General features: G+C 41.3%; 2 protein-coding genes across 2 annotated transcripts in view; both read left to right on the top strand.

The window, feature by feature from the left end:
- The window catches only part of LOC132982014 (neuronal acetylcholine receptor subunit alpha-9-II), a 6,981-nt gene extending 4,545 nt beyond the window's left edge, over positions 1-2,436 (top strand). The window contains exon 5 of the mRNA XM_061048238.1: positions 127-2,436. Within this exon, the coding sequence (XP_060904221.1) occupies positions 127-911 (785 nt within the window). The 3' untranslated portion in view covers positions 912-2,436. The remainder of the gene's footprint in view (positions 1-126) is intronic.
- Positions 2,437-3,519: 1,083 nt separating this feature from the next.
- Positions 3,520-23,338, top strand: LOC132982013 (putative methyltransferase NSUN7). The gene is made up of 13 exons (XM_061048237.1): positions 3,520-4,001; positions 4,581-4,936; positions 9,867-9,925; positions 12,942-13,072; positions 13,206-13,358; positions 14,062-14,245; positions 15,199-15,433; positions 16,022-16,165; positions 16,523-16,624; positions 17,932-18,067; positions 18,662-18,785; positions 22,125-22,413; positions 22,795-23,338. Exons 2-13 carry the CDS (start codon positions 4,606-4,608, stop codon positions 23,229-23,231), a joined length of 2,325 nt encoding a protein of 774 aa, XP_060904220.1. The 5' UTR covers positions 3,520-4,001; positions 4,581-4,605; the 3' UTR covers positions 23,232-23,338.

The following is a 23,338-nucleotide window of genomic DNA, read 5'->3' as shown; positions in this document are numbered from 1 at the left end:
TCAGTGAAGGATTGTGATACACTGTATTCAACTAAAGAAAAGTGATATGTTAAGAAGTACATGTCTCTAGAGTCCTGACAGCAACTTTCTCTCCTGTCTTTTATCTCGTTTCTATCTGACTCCCAGGAAAGTATTATATCGCCACTATGACCATGGTCACAGCCTCCACATCTCTCACCATCTTTATCATGAATATTCACTTCTGCGGTGCCGAGGCCAAACCAGTCCCCCACTGGGCAAAAGTCCTCATCATTGACTACATGTCCAAGATTTTCTGTGTTTATGAGGTGGGTGAGAACTGCGCCTCTGCCTCCTCGTCCTCTTCTTCATCTTTTCACTCCCCCCAGGATGATGTCCGTTACCAGCACCACAGCTCCCACATTCAAGCGAATGGTAAACCAGGGAACAACGCTAGCAAACAAGACTGGAAAAGTCCAAAATACCCCAGACCCCAGACCCCTAAGCTACAGCACCATAGAGTGAGAGCCCAGCACCACATCACCAGAGAGGAGAAGAACCACCTCTCCAACTCTGCACCTGGCAAATATGAAGGCTCTAACGGGAAGATCCCAACAAGCGACTGTTGCAAAGAAGACCAGAAAGTCCCCGGTTACTTCGAAGACCAAAAGCTTCCCTGCTGCCCTGAAGACAAAAAGCCTCTACCTCCAGGTCCCACTGTTACATTCGGCCCCTGTGTGTTTTGTAGCTATGGCAGCGGCATCCCTGGTGTGGACACCAAGCTAGTGCGCAATGTCGAGTATATCGCCAACTGTTTCCGAGAGCAAAGGGCCACATGCGCCAAAGGAGCAGAATGGAAGAAGATTGCTAAAGTAATGGACAGATTCTTCATGTGGATCTTCTTCATTATGGTGTTCCTCATGAGCATCCTCATCATCGGCAAGGCACCTTGATTGATCAGTGATGCTTCTGAGTTTTTTTCTTTTATTTGACCGAGTGAACTGCATTTGGACACTTGAGGTCAAAGGGACTATTTTGTGCTTTGTAAACAGGATGTACTTGGAAACATGTGTTTTTTTGTCTTATTTAATTATCATATAATAATCATATTATAAATAACAGAGATAAAAAAGTAAATATATTTGAAATTGATAGCAATGTCAAATTCAGTATGCAATAGCATCTTTTGGAATCCTTAATATTTGCAAAATGTAAAAGCTGAGGCCCATCTCTCTCTGCTGCCTCTGCATACTTTTACACATTTGCTTTTATAGATAGCCCACTGCATATAGGAAGGTTTTTCATCACCTCACCACTGAATATAGTTCAGGGTAAGTCTAATTCACTACTGTGAAATCAGATGCCTGGGGGCTCAGACAGCCAGGGTCAGCGCATGCCCAGATCTGCAAAATATTTTTTTGGTTCAAAATCATCCATTAAATAGTTCATGAGCAAGCTTTGTTTGTAGCGCAGCCAGGGGAGTGAGGATGTAAGGTAATATGCTCCATCAATAATGTAGCACTAGGAGCACACTCTGACATCCCCCATACCTTGAACTTGGAAAGTCAAGTGCATGTGTCTGTGTGTACCTTCATACACAAGTTTAGAGGAATGGATCAGGATGTAAAACTCTTAGCAAGGAAAGAATCCTAATAGTGTTGACTCCAGAGGTGAAGCTTTAAGGCATTAGACTTCATTTAAGTATGTCATCTTTTGTCGCTGACTAAAGTAGACTTCGTATTGAAATGTTGCACTATTTGTAAAACATAAATTACATTTATGAATACAAACTATTACTAAAGATGTATCAACACAATATCTTTACATTATAAACAGAAAGATAAAACCTAAAACAACAACGATATGAAAACTATATTTATACACCAATATTCTGCAAAACTACAGGACAGCATTCCTCAATAAGAACTATAACTTTTAATACTTAACTATGGTAACAGTTGGCTGATAACATTTTCACATAATCACTTAAAGAAACAGGAATCTTTAAAACGTGTTTAACACAATATGCATTAAGTTTGTCTTAGGAAGTCTAAGTCATTTCTTGACCCGGAAGGACAATGCAGCTTTAATTAAATGTTACTTAAAATGCTACTCAAAGCAGCAGGATGGTGAATGTGACACAGACTCAAAATAATCTAGTTCACATGTTCATTGTGATGAATTATTATGTCAATATTTGATGAGTGTCGCTTGTTGTTTTATTTCACATAAGACTTTATTAGGCTCCAACTACAAAGAGAAGCAGTACCCTTTGGTCAAGGGGATCATTTGTTCATTGTTTTTTTTTTTCATGGGATTTGTTTTCAATATGGAAATGATAAGTTAAGGATGTTATTACTTCTTCCACCACTGTAGAACACTAAAAATGTATTTTCCTCCTTTTCTATATCCTTTGCTTTTATTGACACTTTGGTGGAGTCAAACTGGTGCTTAATAAAACAGGATTTTATACCTGAATTCTCTACAGTTTTACCAACAACACCTTCATCTTACAGTAGAGGGCGCTCATTTCTCATAAACTGATCTGGTAGTGGTTACCTTGAAGCTTCCTGCTTGTAGCTGTACATGGCAACATGGGTGCACAAGAATGAACCTCAGAATTATTACCTCGGTCTTTTCAATATCTAGGGTACAGTGCAGTTCATTCCTAAGAGGAGAGAAAATATTTTTAAGGCAATTATTTAGTCATCCATTGTAGGGCAAAAGACTTGATGTCTCACTTACAGCAATTCAATGATTAAACCCCCAGGCTAAAAGTCAGTAAACAATACTGGGGCAGGAGGCAGCACGTCTGTTGATTCATCTTTTGAGTCTCTCCAGTCTGAGGGTTTTTGAGCAGAAATAGAATAGGTAGAGGAGATGCTGTTTTTTTTAAATTTCATGCTGATTTAAGATCTGATGTAAATCTGATTCATCTTCTGCTCTCTGTCTGAAGAAAGCAGACTGGATTGTGTTCCATTAGTGCCCAGCAGCTTTGGGGCCCACAGCAGGCTATGTTCACTGTCGGAGACTAGGAGAAGTGTGAACCATGGAAAGGCATAGCAGCTCAGGTGCTGATGGAATGACTGCTTGGGAATTACCAAGTGCTTTGGGAAATCTCACTTGAAGATGTGTTATCTATCACCCCTAACATGAACAGCATGGGGGAAACTTTGTAATCAAAGGATGAGTTGGAACCAACCATTATATCAGAAAACTTCATTTCCAAGTTTCCCTGATCATTACAAAACATACTGTATCTCAAACTGACCATTGGCATGTTGTGTTAAAATGAGCAGCAACATGTTGCTAATGTGTTATTTTATCAATCATGATTATCCAATTACAGAATTTTCAAAAAATGAATACATTCCAGGGGCCATATTTACATACTGATTATTGTTTTTACTTAGCCTAGTTTTATTTTAGTAGGCAATAAAGGCCCTTCTGTGCATAGGGCACCCAAACCTTCTCGCTATCTGCGCCCCCTGCTTTTGGATAAACCTTCATGACGCACCCTCACTTGAGCTGCACGTCATCTAACTGATTCGATTTGATGTTGTTTCTGTCCAGCAGGGTTACATTTAGCTTCCATTCGACTCTGTAAAACTGCAAATAGCCCACTATGTTACAGAAAGACACAAGAGGACGTCCAGAGTTAAGGAGATTAATTCTTCACCCGTGAAGAGCAGGACATTGAAATGAGCATGCTGTTGTCATGGTGATGGAAGAACGCTTCTCCAAAGTGCTCCACATTGCTGACAGACTTGAGGAAAGTTTGTTTTCAAGTGGAGACACAACACTTAGTTATAGAGAGTTCTATAAATATATGATATAGAGGATCTGTGGGCTGTAGGAACGACATCTGTGGAGACGCCCCTCGCCTCATTACGGACCCAGATTTATAGTGGGGAGTTAACTGGTGGTTCAAAGTTTGCTTCGAGGTAAACATGATGACCAGCTGCACGTAACTGTTGATATGAAGAGTAACGGAGACGACGGCTGTACCTCTTGAAAAGAAAACAGGACTGTCTTCTTTAAAGGTGAATCACACTTAAATATTTCCTGTTTTACCGCTGCTAACGGACAGCAACTTTTAAAAATGTATTAAAGAGACAATCATTACCAAAAATGTGACGTTAACTTCCAATTTTAGATTTCAAAACATTACTAAACTTGTTTCTTAACGGAGTTTTATTTCGTGCTAGCAGCTATTATACTATAACTAGGCTACTGTGATTTTCAACCAAGTCAATCTTCAAAGATTGTAACGAAAACTAGGTGAAGATGATTAATGTAAGAGTTAATTTTTAGTTCTTAAGCCTAATCTTCTGAACAAAACAAAGACAGACAACCCGTTTGAATATACATGATCATTTTTTTAAATTAGGGCAAAAATATTTTTTTATTTTTTATTTTATTTAACCAGGAAAAAGTCTCTTTGAGATTAAAAATCGCTTTGTTGTAAGCCAACAAATAATAAATGTAATGTGATTTATTTAACTTATAATAATAATAATAAAAAATGTATTTTAAGCAACAAGTAATAGCCATGTGTGTGGATGCTTTCAGCTTTTTTTTAAATGTCTTTGAGATAATATTTTATGGCTGTTTTTTTTTAGGGGTCAGACAGAAATCTCTGGGGATATGGTGAAAAACAAAAATATCGGAGGGCACCCCAAGACAAAAAAGACTGGCTCCCAGAGTGCAAACAGCAAGGACCAAACTAGTCTGGACCCAGCAGGTGATGATGTTCCTGCTGTTCCTGCAGACCTCCAGACTATTGGCGAAGGTCAGCTGGGTTTTCCAGACAGAGTTTACCTGCTGGCATCTGTCATCTTCCAGAATAACCACCTGGAGAAGCCTGCTGCCCAGCGGTTGGTGAATTATGGCAAAGAGAGAGGGCTCCCTTTACCTGTGGTCAAAGACGAGGAGATGCAACGTACAGCTTATGAACTTGCCTTCAATACACTTAAATGTGAGTGTGCACATGACCAGTGCAGTGAATTTCATTGTAATTGTTGAACCCTTTGACTTTGGTTTTGGCAACTTAAGTGTAAAGAAACCAGCAGAGGGATGTTCAGCAGCCTTTATATTGACTCATTTCAAGTATTTTAAATTAGAAGCAAAACCTATTTGCAAACAGCCATTTGAAATTAGAGTGAATGACCTTAATGACGTTAATTGACAAGTTGAATTGGATATAGATTGATTGATGAAGGGCAAGCAGAAGAGAAAAAAAGACTTGAATGACCAATGGGAATACTGTGCGTTGCTACAAATCAATTTTGCCCATAATCTGTTGTCTGAGACTAGGGTGGGGTCCGAGGGGCTGAAGTCATAGGGCTGTGTAATCACCATGGTGATAAGGGAGGGGAGGTGCGCCAACTGTCAGCGCAGGGAAGATGGCTGGAATCGATTTATGCGTTCTCAGTGGATGGAGAGGTCAGAGTGCTGGAACACCCCCGTTAGCCACCAATGATTTTGTCCTTTCTCACCATCCATCCACTGAACTTGGAAAAGCCTCAGGTCTACATGTCCTCCAATTAATGCAGATCACCTCCAAATATCCATCATCACAAGCCCCAATGCCTGGTTGCAGCAACCTATATTAGTTTAACAGCTGTAGGTCATAGTACTTACAGTGCAAGTTGAACTCATCTAGATTGCTGAGGATATAAGAGAGAACTTAGAGATCGCATTGCAAGGACCTTGTTTTCATTCATCTCAAATTTTTCTTTTACTTTAGGATCATGCAAATATGTTTTATAGAGTATAGACCTAAGCTCTACATACGGGCGTAGAGCTCACATATTGCTGTGAAAAAATACAAAACACTGTATTTCTTGTTCTCCTTTTTATTCACAGCTTATTTAAAAGAAGAATCTATCTGCCTTATCAGTTCTTTAGAAGTGCAGTTCCTCCCTTTGGCTCCCATCCCTCACATCTGGCTTTTCTAGCTTGGATTTGGTTCACATGTAGAGTTTATGGTTGTGAGGGTCTTCAGTGGAGAGTATTTGAAAAAAGGAGGCACCACAATAACCATCATTAGTAGTTTATGTGTTATAGGTAGATATCTGCAATGATTGAACTATTCCTGCCCTTTGATATCACATTTCTGCATGCCGGTGTAACAGAAAATGGAAAAATGTTTTTTTTATATATCTTAAGTGAATAATGTTTCCTTTCCACCTAAAAACTGACATCACATCATTGTTACAAGTTGGAGAGACATGATAACCTCACTCACATACATATTTTGGTCACATGTTTGAATCACTCACACTGGCTGTGCAATGAAATTGGGTGTAGATGAAATGACACTGCCTGGAAGCTATTGTTAATCTCCGCTTTTCCTCCTCCCACGGCCAGCCTGACTTTTGGTGCAGAAATTGATTCGCTAGTGACACACACCCCTGCCTGTAGACACACAGACACACATGCACGCACATGCGCACACACACACACACACACACACACACACACACACACACACACACACACACACACACACACACACACACACACACACACACACACACACACACACACACACAGACACAGGAAAATCATCATCTGTGCACTGCCTTGGAATGACTGAACCAAAAGTGAGTTGAGGTGGGTTATTGACCTAAAGGAGAATTGCCTCAGCAGCAAAAAAAAACAAAAAAAACAACAACAACAAAAAGACAGGCAGCGCAAAGTGCCAATGAGCTCTTGTATCGATCTTGTGATTATGACTCTTATTGGCCTACAAACTAGAAGTCGCCCAGTGAGTTTCATAAAGATGGCTGAGGACACAGAATTACTAATGTTGTCATGGTAGGTAAAAACTAAAATATGGAGGAAGAATTTGTGATGATGTTTTCCTCTGGCATGGATTTAACAATTCATAAAGAATGAGCTCAAATGATAAATATGAGCCTTAAAGGTATTTTCTTTTTTTGCCCCTCCATCTTGACTTGGCTTCCTCTTATTTTTGTATCTTCAGGGCTTTTCTGTTTCGTTGACCTCCCTTGTCTCTCTAAAAAGCCTTTCATTCATATTTGACTAACTGTCTCCTTGATCACTGACCTAGAGGCAGTTTATGCTCCAGGGTTTTCTCTCATGGTTCATTTATACCTTTTAGGTCTCTCAGTTGTTGGCGAATGTGATCTTATACAACCAGTTTTTGAGTATATTTAAAAGTAATAATGTAGTTGACCTTGTTGTTGGCTACAAGAGCCCCCCTCCTCCTCTTCACCGCCTTTCCTGCATCCCTGTTTGTTTCAGCTTCTCCTCTGAGTGTTTCTGCCTCATTGTCCATACTGTCCAACAAGGCATTCAGATGCCCTTGTCAAAGACTCTGGCCGCTGGATTCCTGTGCGCAACGGGAAAGGTTCTTTGGACCACTTTGTGTTACGCTGGATTTAGAGCTTAAGGGGAAGGCTTTTTTGTCCTTGACCGTGCGGTCAGAGCAGTTACCAACAGTATGCCTCAGCAAATATTAAATTGTCCAGGTAGTTAGAATATAATAGTGTGAGATATATTTGCCATTTAGTTGAAAGGTGATTGTATAACTCATGGCATGTACCTCTTTTGGCTGGTCCTCTGTTAGATTAATGTGCAACCGGGTGTACTGATGCAGTACGATGTGAGACAAAGCGCTAGCTGAAAGAAAAAGGAGCCTGGGTTCAGGTCTGGCTCTTTCACAATGGATCTGTTTGACTCCAGTCACCATCAGTCACTGCTCATTGTGCAACACCTGGATGGATGCCACAAAACCCATAAGCTTAACATGAGGCCTGCAATGACTAGCGCCTCCTGCTGGTCAATCATTACTTTGTTGTATGACTGGTTTCACGCCATTTTTCCCATTCATCTGTCAACTTTTTTTTATTTTTTGTTAAGTAGTTTCGATTTAAAATTCTGTGTCTGCCGTGTAAAGATTTTTACTGGTAGTGATTTATTGCAGAAATTTGTCTGTGTTTTACTCGACCTGCTGTGTGTGATTTATAGCATGCTGAAGTCTATGCCCTCTAAAGACCCAACCATCATGGTTCCCTCTGGGGTCTGTGCTGCTCTGTGTGCACTAAATGCTTATCTCTACAGGGCTTATCTTTAAGACCCTCTGCAGTAATGGCCACTAATATAAACCCCCATTGACCTGCATCTGCTATAAATTTGACCACTGACTGCTAATGATATGCATTTGTTAACCTGGTTATGTTAACCTGGCTATTTGTGTGTACATGTGGATGTGATTCTACACCGATGTGTTTGTTTGCCCTGACCTACTATCTAGCGTGCATCTGGCTGAGTCCCAGTGTACAGTTGGGCATGATTTGTGATGTTGTGATAAGTTAACAGCAGTGTCTGTGGTTTTCATGGTGTCTCAGTGGATTGGCTCTATCCTGAGCTTACCTTTTACTTGCAGCTTAAGAGGTGTGTCTGACAAGAATAAGAATGACTCAAGAAAGCAACCACTCATGAGATTTACGTACACTGAGCAGGAATATTAAAAATCAACACTGTTACACCTGCCCTAGTGCCTATTTTTCACCTTTTGTTCATACCCCTATGAAGATGCTGTTTCTTACCTCACTACTGTAGAAACATGAGCATATTTTGTACACACATGTCATGTACAGATTTTTTCCATTTTCCCATTTCCAGTGTGTAATGAGCAAACACTGTACTTGCAGAACGGCTTCAGTTGCAGCTCTCCGTAAATCCTAATGCAATGAACTGGATAGAGATAGCGTCTCTCGGTCTTCCTCTCACTGAAAGGGAGAGCCCACTGTTCACAGATAGGAAGGGATGTCTGTCTGTGCTCTTATGTATATTTATGGAAGGAAGTATCCTGTTGTTTGGCGAGACACTTGGTGTCCTCGTGATATGAAAGCCAGGGCATGGAGATGCAAAACTCGTCAAACCATGCAGCGCTACCTGATGGGCGGCTCTCACCTCTTAACAGCTCATATTTGGCCTTTTCAGACCGCTGTCAAGATTGGATAAAGATAAAGAAGGTCAGGCAAAGGTGATCAATGTAAAGCTTGGGAATAAACTTGCTCAAACCTAACAGATAGTGGACTCAAATAAAGTTTGTAATCAAATCCTGAATTGGTATAATATTAAAGTGTTGACTCGAGAAATAGTCCAGTCCAGACTACATATTTTGATGGACAAAGTCTTGATTCCACCTAGTTCATTCCAAATTCTTCGGCCCATGTTGCCCAAACTCTCCATTCTATTTATGTGGCTGTTAATTTGATGGTAGCAGAAACCATCTTTCACCATCGAGTCAGCACAACATTATTTGTAAGCGACAGGTCTTGAATTAAAGAGAGTTGATAACAGATTTACACAAACAGACCTCTCTAATGGTGTTGAGATGCAGCTGTTTATTACTGCAGATGTCATTAATGTCATTAGTTCTTCGATTTCACACGCCCATTTACCCAAGACACAATAAATGACTGAAATTAGGCAAATGAAGCATCCGATTACCTCTAATTAAGCATCAAATGAGCGTCTAATCACGCTAAATTTGCCCCCCTCATCTAATTGAATTATCCTTCGAAATTAAATCACCATCTTTGAGGGTGCCTCTAGGAGCCCCTGTTCATCCTACGGTAATCTCTTTCTCTCTTTTTTTTTCTCTCGACACGTTCTCACCATCCGATATGGATTTGTCCTTTGTAGCATGTATCTTACAACTTAATGGATATTTCTTCTGCCTCTCTCTCTCTCTCTCCTGCTCTCAATTAAATAGTTGAGATGGGTTTTCTTGGGATAATTGGATACTGATACAAAAGATGGCGATAATTCACATCACTATATCTCAGACACATAATTAGTAATGGAAATTCTCCATTACTACATTTCCATCCATCTCCCTAACCATGTGTGACTCTGTTTCTGCACAGATCAAGAGCTGCTGGAGGACATCATGATTGACAGTTGCTTTTACCTCTTTCAGCAAATGGTAAGTAGCATGGGGTGCAGTATTTTGAAACACAGGAGTAAAGAGAAGAAAAACCCTTTTTGTGTTCGTTTACATGAGAGTCATGGTAGCATGGGGTGCAGTATTTTGAAACACAGGAGTAAAGAGAAGAAAAACCCTTTTTGTGTTCGTTTACATGAGAGTCATGGTTTGCTGCTGAAATGAGAGTCCTTTTGATTATGAGAAAAAGCTAGCCTGAAGTTTGAGGGTTTACCTTGTTGTTCTTTCATCTAGCACTTTGTTTACCCTGTGCTGTTTTCTTACACTTACTTCTGAGTGAGCTTTACGCATTGCTCTCAGATAATCATGTCCTGCCGTACATACTCGACATAGTCTTTGTTCTGTCATCTGCACCTCTAATCAGGAACAGTATTATTGATGTATTACACCGATACACTCCTTTCATCAACTCACAAAGCACCTTGTGTCTTTTATAGTCCCCGCCCTAATCAATGACAACCGCTCCCTTTGGACTTACACTTCTAAAAGGTACTTTGTGGCAGCAGTTGCCTGGATTTGTCTCTTCCTTTATTGCCTTTCTCAAACAAAACATCCCATTAATTAGTGATGAAGTCTAAATGCCGTAACAACCCAGGGGCAGTGTGTTTGGATGTGGTGTATTTATTTTGCACAGTGTCTTTCCTACAAACGTCCTAGGGCCTCAAGCTGAACGTAATCAGTGAAACTAAAGCCATGCTGCATAGTCGTAAAAAGGAAGACTGCCAGCAAAGCAGTGAACAGCAGGCTGTGTGACAGTGGAGAAACGCTCTACTACTTAAATGCAAAGGTATCCGCAGGAGGAGATTGGCATGAACTTTTTTTTCTCCTACTTTTACACACAGACATAAAAGAAGCTGCTTGCTACTCTTCTAACTGTGTGCATATGGTGATAAAACATGCACAGAGATAGTCTGAATGTGCAAGCAGCTAGTAGAGAGAGAAGTAATGAAAGCTAGAGGTGTTGAATGTATAAACAGAAAAACCGATCTGTCATGGAGGAGTTTGCAGAATGATTAGCATTTGCAGACATATTAATACAAATGGAGGTGTGTAAGCAGAGCAATCCCAACACAAACACAAACGGTACACTCCCACTGTAGCCCGGTGAAATGAATGGGTCTCCCCCTGTGGTGGTGGCAGGTCGTTACTCTGCATCCCTCTGGCGAGACAATAAAGCCCAGACACAATGAGACAGTCTTTAGAACTCACTCTCACCTCCTTTTACCCTGCTGGCATCTATAAAGTTCAACCTTGATAGAGAAAGGAGAAAGAGGTGGTGAGAGGGAGTAGGCGGGCAGGGGGGTGTGGGGGTACATGAGGGTATTGGGGAAAAATAAGAGTAAAAAAGTTAAGATTTAGATAGACTTACATGCTTAAAGAGCCTGAGGCACATATGATCACAGTGTAGAGAGAACATCTCTCCTCTGAAGCTTGAAAGTAGCAGAGGAAGGAAAATGGTTAAGAGACAATATAGATGTAGGGCGAGCACATGAGGTACACTGGCAGATGAACATCAATAGCCTACATGTTAAACTGAACAGGAGTTAATCATACATTTAATCTTCTTGGATAATAGTTCATAAAGTAGTCTGATGTGAGAAGTAAACACGTATAAAGTGGGAATAATCATTGTACATATTTTAATTATTATTCCAGTAAAGCTTGTGAGTGTAATGCCTCAGAAATAAAATTAATCTAAATTAGCATTTTTAGAATCAAGCATTTAAAAGTAGAATCAGAGCAGGTTCATTTTTCATGCCATAGACCTGCATATGGGGTGACTAAACACAGCCTGCATGTTTACTGTATGCCTGTTTCCCGCCATGGGGCCCAGTTGCCAGGCAACTCCATGACTGGGAATTTTTCTCACACCCAAGGGTTTAACCTTGGCAAAGGGCAAGTGGAACTTAGGGTGGAGCAACAAGAGAGGAGAAGTTTACAGCTCAACCTGTTTGTGGAACTGACCTTTGCAAAAAAAAAAAAAAAATGAGATGAAAACTCCCTGAATTAATATTTACTGCCAGTGAATTCCTTTGCTGCAGCATAAAACCTGGTAGTTTACCGGTGATCCGGCTCATTAGCCCAGAGTGTAGATGTTGCAAGCTGTTGCTGTCGCGGAACACCATCTGCCATCTAAAGCGGCTGGTGCCCTCCCACCCAGAGACAGAAAGGTGCAGATGGAGTAGAGAGAGACAGAGAGGGCCATATATATAGGAGAGATGTTGAAGAGCTGAAGGGATCGAAACAATTAGGGAGGAGGAGAGATAGAGACAAAAAAACTCAGGTTTCCTCCAATGTTCTACTAAGTGGCAGCAGAGAGGTCAAATCAGGACGACCTTAAGCTTGTGTGCATATATGTGTGTGTGTGTGTGTGTGTGTGTGTGTGTGTGTGTGTGTGTGTGTGTGTGTGTGTGAGTTTCTCCAAAAATTTAGTCTCAAAAGTTTGCTGCATTGTATCCCTCCAAAAAGAAAGAAAATAGAGTACCCGTAATCACCAGTGCACCATATGGTAGATATTGCTGTCTTGTAGAACTTTGAGGCGTAGTCATTTACATAATAGTGTCTCTGTCTGTCGGGATAAGACTCGGTAGTCAGGGACTTCAGAGCAATATAACAATGAAAGGCACGCAGAGCAGATAACATCATTACATTACATATATATATATATATATATATATATATATATATATATATATATTCGCTTGTATTTTTTCTGTTCTTCTTTTGGATCTTTTTTCATTTGATCTTTTTTACATTTTATCTCCTCTGTGATTGTTGACTTTTAAATGTCTTCTTTTAATGTTTCTTTTTATGTCTTGTGTGAAGCACTTTGAATTGCCTTGTTGCTTAATTGTGCTATAGAAATGAACTTGTCTTGTCTTGTGTCTCAGTTTTATTTAAATTACAAAATCAGGCTCTATCTTGGTTTCTGCATGAGCATTGTTGTCTTGTTAAAACAGAAGTAGCCAATTACCTACAATTCGTTCTCATGCTCTAGCCAGATGATCAGATGAGCCTAGTTGCCGTCATGCTCTACGACTTCCAGGACAGAAAGTTCCTCCCACGGGAACGCCGTGGGAAGGAGGAAATCATACGAGAAGTAAGAGACGTGGAGAACTACCTCCGCAGGTAAGGGCAGAAAAGTAACAAGGGTACAATGACACGAACAGGTAGTTAAGTGGGATTATAAACTGGAAGCACACATTAGAGAAGAGATATAAATGAAGAAGAATATATTTTCTTTTGTGTGTGTTGTAAAAAGGTGTAAAACCAAGCTTGCAGCTTCTCTGGCCCGCTGCAGGATCAAACACGATCTCTTGACCATTGAATGCATTCTGCCAGAGAGTGTGAAGAAAAAACAGGAGAGGTCGAGCAGCCTTCCACTGTATGCATGGGTGAACACATGGAAGAGCAGGTCAGCACGCACAAACACACACCTCTCACTCTCCCACACAATGCTACAGATTACATCTACCTGTACCTGCACACCTGAAAGTAAACACCGGGATTGAACTGTAAGCATATTTTTTGTGTGCGTAAGCCTTAAAACAAACACATCTACATCTACACACAGACCTTTAACTTGGGGTGCTGCCCAATATTTTATGGGCCAGGTGCCTAGCTGACATCCAATTAAACCACTGGACTGCGTGTGGGGATGTGTGTGTCTATGTGTTGTCGGGTGTGTGCCTTAATGTGTGTTCTTGCGCGCCCCTTGACAGGCTGATTCAGTTAGGTGTAAATCCTGCTGCTGTGGACAGATTCAATCAGCAACAACCCTCAGCGAGCTCTAGGACTGTAAAGGTCACCTGTTGGGACTACTTGTGTCTGTGTGTGTGTGTGTGTGTGTGTGTGTGTGTGTGTGTGTGTGTGTGTGTGTGTGTGTATGTGTGTGTGTGTGTGTGTGTGTGTGTGTGCGTGTGCATGTGTGTATCTCACTGGCTTTTACTATTTCACTATAAAACTTCTTGAAAAGGCCACACATCAATTCTACATTATTATTACCTATGATGACAGTCCTCCTCTTGATCCCACCTCACACCTTCTTCTCCATTTCTCCTCCTTCCTTCGTCCCTTCTCTTGAGCTTTAACTAATCTGCTCTCTTCTTTGCTTTCAGCCTCAATGAGGTCCAAAGTACGCTTAAGACGGCTGGCTTCACGCAGGTGAAATCGATTGGGCAGCTGGAGGGCCAGACCTTCTGTCAGGATCCCCACTGTGGGGATGTACTGGTATTCCCTGCTCAGCTGAGGGCTCAGCTGTACTCCACCGAGCTGCTTAGCAACCACAAACTTATCATCCAGGTATGAACTGCAGATAGAGACCAGCTTTTTGACAGGAGCAGCACCCTCCCTGTAGACTTTAATGTGGTGGTAGAAATCTGCTCAGCCAATCAATCTCTGATATTCATAATTTCACTTTGGTAATGGCCTTGCTTAAATTTATTATAAGACTGATATCCCATATGCCAACAAACAAGATTAGTTTGCCTGGATACAAATATTTCACACCACTTGCTCTCATCTGGCCATACTTCAATCTGAGCCATAAAGGTTTCTCGAGTCTGGGAGGGGGGGAGGTGGTTTAATCATTTAATTTCTACCCCATTAAAGTCAAGCTGCCATACAAACTGTAGGCAGCACACAGCATCACAACACAATTAAATCTGATTTTGCAGCCAAATTCAATCAAATATTCAACACCGCTGCCTTATTTATCACATCTCTCTCTCTCTGTTATATGAGCTTCCACCATGCTTTCTCTCCACTTTCTTCTTTCTCAATGTCCCTGTTCCCTGTCCTTCTCCTCACTGGTTTGTCCTTCCTGGTTTGTCCTTCCTGACAAACCTTGTGATCTTGATACTAACTACAGAAATTCAAGCCACCCCAGGGCTCCCACATGGATACATTCAGTCCTATTTTCAGAGGGGACCCTATTGATTGAAGGACATCTTGCTTTTAATCTGTCTCCACTGCTACTTTCATTCCTTCTCTGTATTCTACCTTTTTTTTTCCATCTCCTCCTCCTGCTTCATCTCATATCCTGCTTTGCAGCGTCTGCTCCAAACTCCCTCTGCTGTCTCATCTATACCTGCCTTCCTAAAATGAAACCTTCTCATACAGTACTTTCATGCCTACTTCAATTTCTCCTTATTTGTCTCACCATTTTGCAGAAGAGAAACTTGAATCTATAAAATGTTGGTTGATGTGTGTTTATCTTGTGCAAATACTGATGAATAAACCCACCGTGTCTCCAGGACAAAATTTGCAGCCTAGGCCCGAATGCAGTGTGCTCCCTGCTGCAAGAGGAAGGAGATGTTCTCATAGTGGGCTGCTTCTCGGGCCTCACTGTCTCCCACACCGCATCCCTTATTGCCAGGAAACATAAAGACAACTGCAATAACCAGCCCACAGTCTATGTTTGTGTCAGCGACCATACAAACGCTCAGAGGGAGGACCTACAGGAATCCGTGACTGCAATGGGATGCAAGAGTACGCATAGAATTAATGAGTGCTGTATTTGTTTGTGTCTTTGTTGAAAGATAAAGGAGGAAGAGATTGAGAAGAGAAAACGCCATAGGCTATCTGTGTCTTTATCATCTTAGTTTAATAATACAAGGATCTCTTTTTTAATCAAATGGCCTGTTTGGAAAACCACTAAAGCAGGTAACTAAACTAAATCAGATATTGATGTGCTTTGTTTTGTGAGCAGGTCAAAATAACAAAGTTTTTGGGGTATTTAGAAATGACTTAAAAATGTCCCTCAATCAGAAAAAAAAGGTTGAAGATAGTTAGTTTGTTTTAGTAAATCCTTAGAGCTTCTTGTATGCATACACTTAAACCAGAAAATGTCTGAGCTGTATGTAAACAACATGTGCTGTTAGTGCCTTATCAGTAAGTCATTAGGGAAACAATTAGCGTAGGTGACAGTGCCGACATTTTTATAATTGCAATACATGCCCTTAGGCTGGGTATTTTTCTACCAGGAAACATAGTGGGAAATCATCTGAAACAAACTTGAAGCATGAAGCACATGTGTGTCTTTGTGTGTTAATTAATCTGTATGTCCATCCTGCTCAGATGTGAAGCTGATACCGGAGGACTTCCACTGTTTGGGCCGAGGTGATAAGCGGCTTCAGAGGGTGTGCGTTATTCTCTTGACTCCGAAGTGTTCTGTGTCCGCAGTCAGCAACCCAGTGGAGTTCATACTGCAGGAAAATGGAGGTACATAGTAACGTGGTCATTCCTGCAAGGCTGTGAAGTGGGAACTTCTAATCTAACCTTGTGTCCTTCATGCCCCTTCATGTCAGTACTTATTGTCAGTCGTTATTGAGAATGTTGTGTGTAATGTGAACTCAAAACAATCGTACTATGTATTTGCAGATCTCAAAGTCACATTCTGTGAATGTAAGTGATGAAAGCTCCTAACCCACTGAACTGTTCTTACTGTTTTCTCTCCACTTTGACTCCTTAAATATCAAAAAGAGCAGTTACTAATGGACATCAAAGGTCATTACTGTTCTTTTTTGTTTTGTGGTTTGTTGATTCACTTTGCAGTTCACTCTCTTCTCATTTTCTCAGACATGGACTTAATGCAGGACTTATCCCAGGACTCTATAGCCCAGAGCAAACTGGAAGCTCTGGTAGCCCAGCAGAGAAAGGATATTGATCTTGCCTTGAAGTGTGAGTGTTGAACCACCTGCTCTTACTGTATGTTGACATGTGTACACACACACACACCAAACTCAGACACACACACACACACACACACACACACACACACACACACACACACACACACACACACACACACACACACACACACACACAGCATGAGCTCAGTCTTCAGTGTGAAGCCTCGCTCACCTCTCTGACACAATGAAGCTTACACTTCCTAATGATCTAATCTGCTTTAGCATTAGATTGAAGCCTGTGGTGTCCCTGGGAGACCGTCTGAGTCTTAATTAGGAATGCTAATGTTTCTGTGCACCGGCCAGCCCCAGTCTGATGAAGCATTCCTTGCATATTTTAAACAAGTGATTAGTGATACTGCGTCTTTTGAACTGAATATATCAGAGCCCTACTTTGTCAAGACATGATATTCTCCTCGTTACAGATGTTACAGTTCTATCTTACAGTCAGGGCTTTGCTGCTTTTGAGTTAAATTCGATATATGTTGTATTTTTTTTTCTACATTCAGCAGCTTTAAATGTGTATCCATGAGCGACACTCATTAGCCTCTGTCTGTTGTGCTGTTGCGCTGCCTGGGTCACGCTTATCAAGCAGGTGGAGTCTTTCTGTGATGAAAACCAGCTGCTGTAATCACGCTGACATCGATTGGCACTTGTCTACATTTTTGCTAGTGTAGATACTTTCTAATGGGACTGTTAATTAATCGTGGGTGTGTATCGAGTGCCTCAGCTTGGTAGAGTCGATGGTCTCATTTTAGCGCCTCCACACAGTCGCACGCACAGATGCTCACACCTCTGATACAAACACACCTCTGTAGCCTTCAGTGTCCCAGAGGCAGACACACCTCACAGCCTGTGTCCCAGCTGGGAGGTGGACATCTCGTAAAACAGGACAGCTTTAAAAAAAAAGAAAAACGTCTTAACCTCTTGCTTAATATTTATCAACTTGGGATTCATTGTTTTTGTTTGGCTTTAATTAGTGAGCGAGAAAGAAATCACTCCTCAAATTAAGAAAATCTAATTAACAATCCAGCAGCAACTGAATAAGAAGAGCAATGTACAGCTCTAGACATTTCTATTTGAAAGAGTGCCCTTAATGAGGATGGTGGTTTGAATAATCTTAATTGTCATTAAATCAGAGCAAAAACCTTTTTCAGAGATGTATAATCTTGTCTGTCCTCCCTCTACGACTCCACATAATATATGTTTGTTGTTTGACGCTCAGGTGATTCTAAATGTCATAGAAGCCGCTACATTTTACTGTCTTTTTTTTATACGTTCACAAATGTTAATGTGCAGTTCCGAAGGTTTTGGTGGTAATTTACTCCACCTGTTCGGCGTACCCTGATGAGAATGAGGCGGTGGTGAGCAGAGCCCTGGAGCAAGCCAAGGCCCGCTCCGAGCAGGAGGGAGAACCGAGACAAGCAACCTTCAGGTCAGACTCAGTCTTTGTAGTACCTCCGTGCCCTGGTTTCACGTTCTGCATCTGTATTTGTTTGTTAGTTTACCTCACTGTCTGTCAGCCTGCTGGGCTGTTTGTCCGTCTCCCTTCAGAAAGGGGAATCTGTCGAAGGCTCAGCACACCTCAGGCACAAAGTAGGGGAGATTCAGTGAAGATATAATCGAAGGTGCCATTTTATGTCTCTAAATGCTGTGAAAAGGGCAGATGGAAAGCTTTTGAGACAGCTCGCCCTCTTCGAGACACATATTTTTTCAACTGTTTTTTCTGAGTGTGCTTGTGTGTTGTTGAAAGGCTTGTTGAAGTTTACAATTCCTGTAGAGTTGAATGTAGGAAGACTGACTCCTCTCTGCGGTAAGCTGCCTTAGTGTGCTGGCAACGCCTCAGGCTAGCATGAATAAAACACAAGTAGTATAAATAGTATGGATGTCACTGGCTTTACCGAGCTAACTAGATGTATGGGCATTTATTTACTTAGTTAATGTAGCTTGTGTTTTATGCATGCTGCTGCATCAGTGAGTTGTTTCTTGATTGTGATTTTTTTCTGCTTGTGTACGTGTTTTCATCTAGGCTTAGTCCATCACCATTCATTAATCCGGACCACTCCGAGGGCCAAGAGGAGACAAACCTTTTCTTCATGTTGGAGTCCTCAGCACAGAGCAATGGTTGCTTTCTTGCTGTTCTCATCAAAGAGGTAAGCGTTACACAACAGAAGACTTTTCAGAACGAAGCACTGGTTAACGCTGATGAACTGACAAATACAGCTCACATCCACATTTATGTTTTATCACTGCACTAGACTAATGTAACTCAGTGAGCCTCGGGTTATTTAAGCATCTTAATATTTTATTTAGTAAAGCAACGAGCACAAGAAAGTATAATTGACTGAAAAGCATAAAACGTAGCTCAATGTCACAGCCTTTGTTTTTAATGCTGCAGTTTCTCTAGGTGCTGCCTCCCCTCTAATAAGAAAGAGTCAAAATCAAATGCAAAGCAACATTGAGATGAGTTCTGTCTTTACTGTAGTTTTATTCTCTGCATACTGCATGCCAGTCCACTGCTGCTGCCTCTGCCATCAGGTAGAGCAGCCAACAAGATTAGCAGGGACTCATTTAGCGGTAGCTCATTTAGCATCAGACCCTGGCAAGCTTTCTGATCCTTAATGACAGAAAAGTGCCAAAGTAGAGAAGCCCCTGATTGCAGGCTTTCCCGATATAAAAGCAGAGTGATATGTAGCCTGGTTGGTGTTTGAAGTGCTGCAAAAAGAGAAAATATATGTTGAAATATATTTTACATACACATACAAGATATTAGGGCTGCACAATAATGGGAAGACTGAAAGATCAAGACCTTTTATTTCTCTATTACAATCGATGGTGAATTGAGACCATGATTCTCAAAGAATTTAATCACAGAAGTATTACAAGCATAATTTAGTTTCAACAGCCCAAAGAGGAATTCAACGGGCAACTCTGCCACTGAAGTTAAGATCGTTTGGATATGAGTGTCTCAGTGTTGACTGGTTGCTTAGTCAAACCCTTGAGACACAAACGAGCAGAGGAGGACAGAGGTCAGGGTGCTAGAAGAAATGAAAAATGAGAATGCTGAGTCACAGACTCAGGTGTCTTGTCTAAGTCTAATCAGCAACCTAAAAAAGAAAGGGTAAGATGTCTAAAGTGGAAGTGGCAGGATGAGGTGGGGAGAATGCATGCTGAGAATAAAGAAATTAGAAATCAGGTAGTCAGGTTAAGATAAAAGGATTAGATGAGTGGTAGAGTTGAAACTTTGCAGCAGAGCATTTATGTCATAACAAAGAGTAGAGCTTAAGAGAAAAGGGAGAAACTGGAATTAGTCTACTTTATATGTGTATTATGTCTGTGCGATGTTTATTATTCTACTTTATAAACACAATAGAAATGTATTCAATGACAATTTCTGACTCTATGATGAACTCTTCTCATGAGGATACACTCAAGATCAAGATTAACTTTATTGACTCACAAAGTGAGACATTTGTCTTGGGCTCTTCACCCATGCTGCCGCCATAAAAAAAGACAACAATCAACATCATTCACATTAAAGATAAAACAATGAAAATTATTAAATAATGCCCCCCCCAAAAAAAAATAACATCAAGTTCTTAAAATACCAGTGCAGAAACGCAAGGACACTCAGCCTCTGACTCTATTTTGATATCCAATCACAGGCTTTCATTGCTTAATCAAGTCTCAGCTGCAATTACCCTTTTAAGCCGAACTATTTCTCCGCTCATCATTATATTGTTTGTGGTCTTTAAGTAAGATTGTTAGAGGAGGTAAGCCCCCCTCTCTCTGGTTATGGGTGCTGATGGTTGGTATAGGTGCATCAGCAAGTCTTTTCAGGTCCTTGTGTCCGGATTTCCCTACATACCTCATAATCCACGACATAGCCATGTTTACGACGTGCTCCCTCACATTGTGAAACCTGTTCTTAAGCTCATGATAGCACTACGTGGTTATTAAGGGGGGTGACAAAGGTCTCTTGCACTGTAGCGCCTGCTCCTCTCTGGTTGTTCATCATGTTTTATTCCTCCACAGATAGGAATGAAATAATAATCAAACTGCTGTAATGGTGCCTCAAACACTTTTTTCCCCCTCCCTACCTCCAATAAGCTCGGCTAATCAAGAATTATTGTGGCACTCTGAAAAATGCCATAAAAATAGCAATTATATGTGTTTGGTAGGTGTCTGTCTTACATTGACTGTGATAGCAGCGCCCTGTAAAGTTTATTTATGAGCTCTCCATGCTAAAACATCTGGGGATAATAAAGACAGCAGAAGTAGCAGAGCACGTCATAGTTAGACTTTAGGAATTTAGACAGTTAGAACAGGGTATTACAACCATACTCTTTTAACAATGACTTTGTTCTCTTAATTGTTTAGGGGTTTGAGTTGGATACGTTTGGACACAGGTATTTAAGATTAGTTGGTGCAGCTCCAGGGTATGAAATAGCAGCGCATTTTGGCACAGTGTTGAAGGAAACGAGAGATTAACAGAGGATGACATAGTCGGTTAGTGGAGATGGAGATGGAGATGGAGAGGAAGTGAGATTTACAGAGGTGACGGAGAAAAAAGGGAGGCAAGGGAGAGTGCCTGTTGAATAATTCAGCGCCCCCTGTCTGTGTGGGTTAGCATCAATGGAGTTCAGGGCGTCCACCAAAGACTGCATTACAGCGCAGCTCCTGAAGAATGTTTACCTGTGTGTACAGAGAGACACAGGTAGCAGCAAACTCCTTGTATACCCATGCACAGCAGTCGACAGTATTAATGTACACACACTTGTGAAGTAGGAATAACAAATATCCTATGCAAGCATAAAAACATTTGCATTCACGTGCATGCAAAACACTACAAACAAAATACACACTTAAACCCACACAAGCTGCATGTCCCAGTAGTGTGCACAGTGCTTGTGAATAATTCAGGTGTTGAAGAGAGCAGTAGGCTGCTGTGTGGGCTGCTGCTGAGACAGCAGGTGACCCTGCAGCCAGAAGCAAGGACATAGTGGCCCTCTCCTCTCCGCTCCTCTCCTCTCCGCTCCTCTCCGCTCCTCTCCTCTCCTCTCCTCTCCTTTCCTCTCCGCTCCTCTCCTCTCCTCTCCTCTCCTCTCCTCTCCTCTTCTCTCACCATCTCATCTTATTAATTTACTATTATTCCATTTAAGTGCAGAACAAGAGCTGTAACTTTTATTTTTATATAAAAAAAGAAAGATTACATTACATTACATTTTCTTAATGCAGTTTAAAATCTTTCTTGACTTATGATTACTGTGAAGTGCTTTTAGGGCTGATGAAGCTCTACATAAGCATTCATCTCTGTTTGTGCCAGATTTCTCGTTACAGTTTTATGATAACTAATGTTATTATGTTATTTAATGTCTGGGTTCCCTCTCGGTTATTGAGCTTATCTGGTATCTAGAGACTTGGCTGTATTTATCATTTATAAGTCATGTCTGAAAAAAACTACGACATACTGCTTTCTCACTTTTCAACAGCCGGAGCCAGTGGTCAAAGAGGCGCCTCACGAAGTACTTCTTAGAGCAAACGCCAAAGGCATACTGGACAGGATCGGCTCAAACCAGCATACCAGAAAAGAGCAGAATCGACATTCCAACAGGATGACGAAAAAACCACATGCCCGCACCTCTACACCCATCCTCGAGTGTGCAACCCAAAAACCCAAAAACCTAAGTGTGCAACCCAAAAACCACGAGACAAAGAACAGCAGCAGTTCCACTATGTGTGGACATCAGGAGTTTACTAACAGGCGACAGTCATCACAAGGTTACTTATTATACACTTGCTTGTTGACTAACAGCTACCATGCATAGTATCTTCTCACTTCAAATTCACACAGATATGAAATAGAAATGAATAAAATGATGAATATCTATATGAAATAGATATTCATCTCCTCGTCTAACTCTCAACTAGAAACAAATACGCTTGATTTTCAGAATGTCAAATTATTTCAGAAAGATTTAAAATTTATTTTGAGCTGAAGTAGTTCACTATGTAATTAGTTAATACAAACATTACTCACTTCTAAAAATGTATGTAATGTCTTTCATTTATTTTCTTCATACAATTTCCAGGCTGCGTTGTGTACTTTGATCCTCAAATCTGACCCTCTGTACCTGACCTCTAAATGCTTTTGTTCTTCAGGAAAGGCCAAAACACCACGCTTGCAGGCCTCAAAGGCCACCACATCCAGGCCCTTCTCTTCCTCCAAACCAGAAAGCACCAGCTCCACCTCCTTGTCCAAACCAGAAAACATCTCATTAAAGAAAACCTTCACTCCTGTATGCAAAACGACAACTTCCACCACCACTCTGCATCCAGCTCCTCCTCCAGCTCCTCCTCCTGCCACCCCATCGTCCCCTTTTGTCCGGCCCCGTAAAGCTCCCCAGGAGGTGCTGAAGCCTGTTGTGCTGGTTTTTCCTCCTATTCACTTCCCCAGCTTCTTCCCACCTCAGCGTAGCCAAGCAGGATACGGCCCCAGCTACAGCCAGTGGAGGACCCCAACCCAAGCTGCACCCCTCTCTCGCCCCAGTGGGAATATTCCCAAGGACACCTCAGCTAAATCCCGGCCTCTGTTTTAACTCCAAACACCAACGCATATAAAAGAAGCACTAACTTTTAGGTCAAACTTTGACCACAATAAAGGCTGAAAAAACAAGACTGTAAACGGTGTTATTTTAGTGCCACA

Source organism: Labrus mixtus, chromosome 10 (genome assembly GCF_963584025.1).
Source record: "Labrus mixtus chromosome 10, fLabMix1.1, whole genome shotgun sequence".
Taxonomy (NCBI): Eukaryota; Metazoa; Chordata; class Actinopteri; order Labriformes; family Labridae; genus Labrus; species Labrus mixtus.
This window is presented reverse-complemented; position numbering and strand designations above follow the sequence as displayed.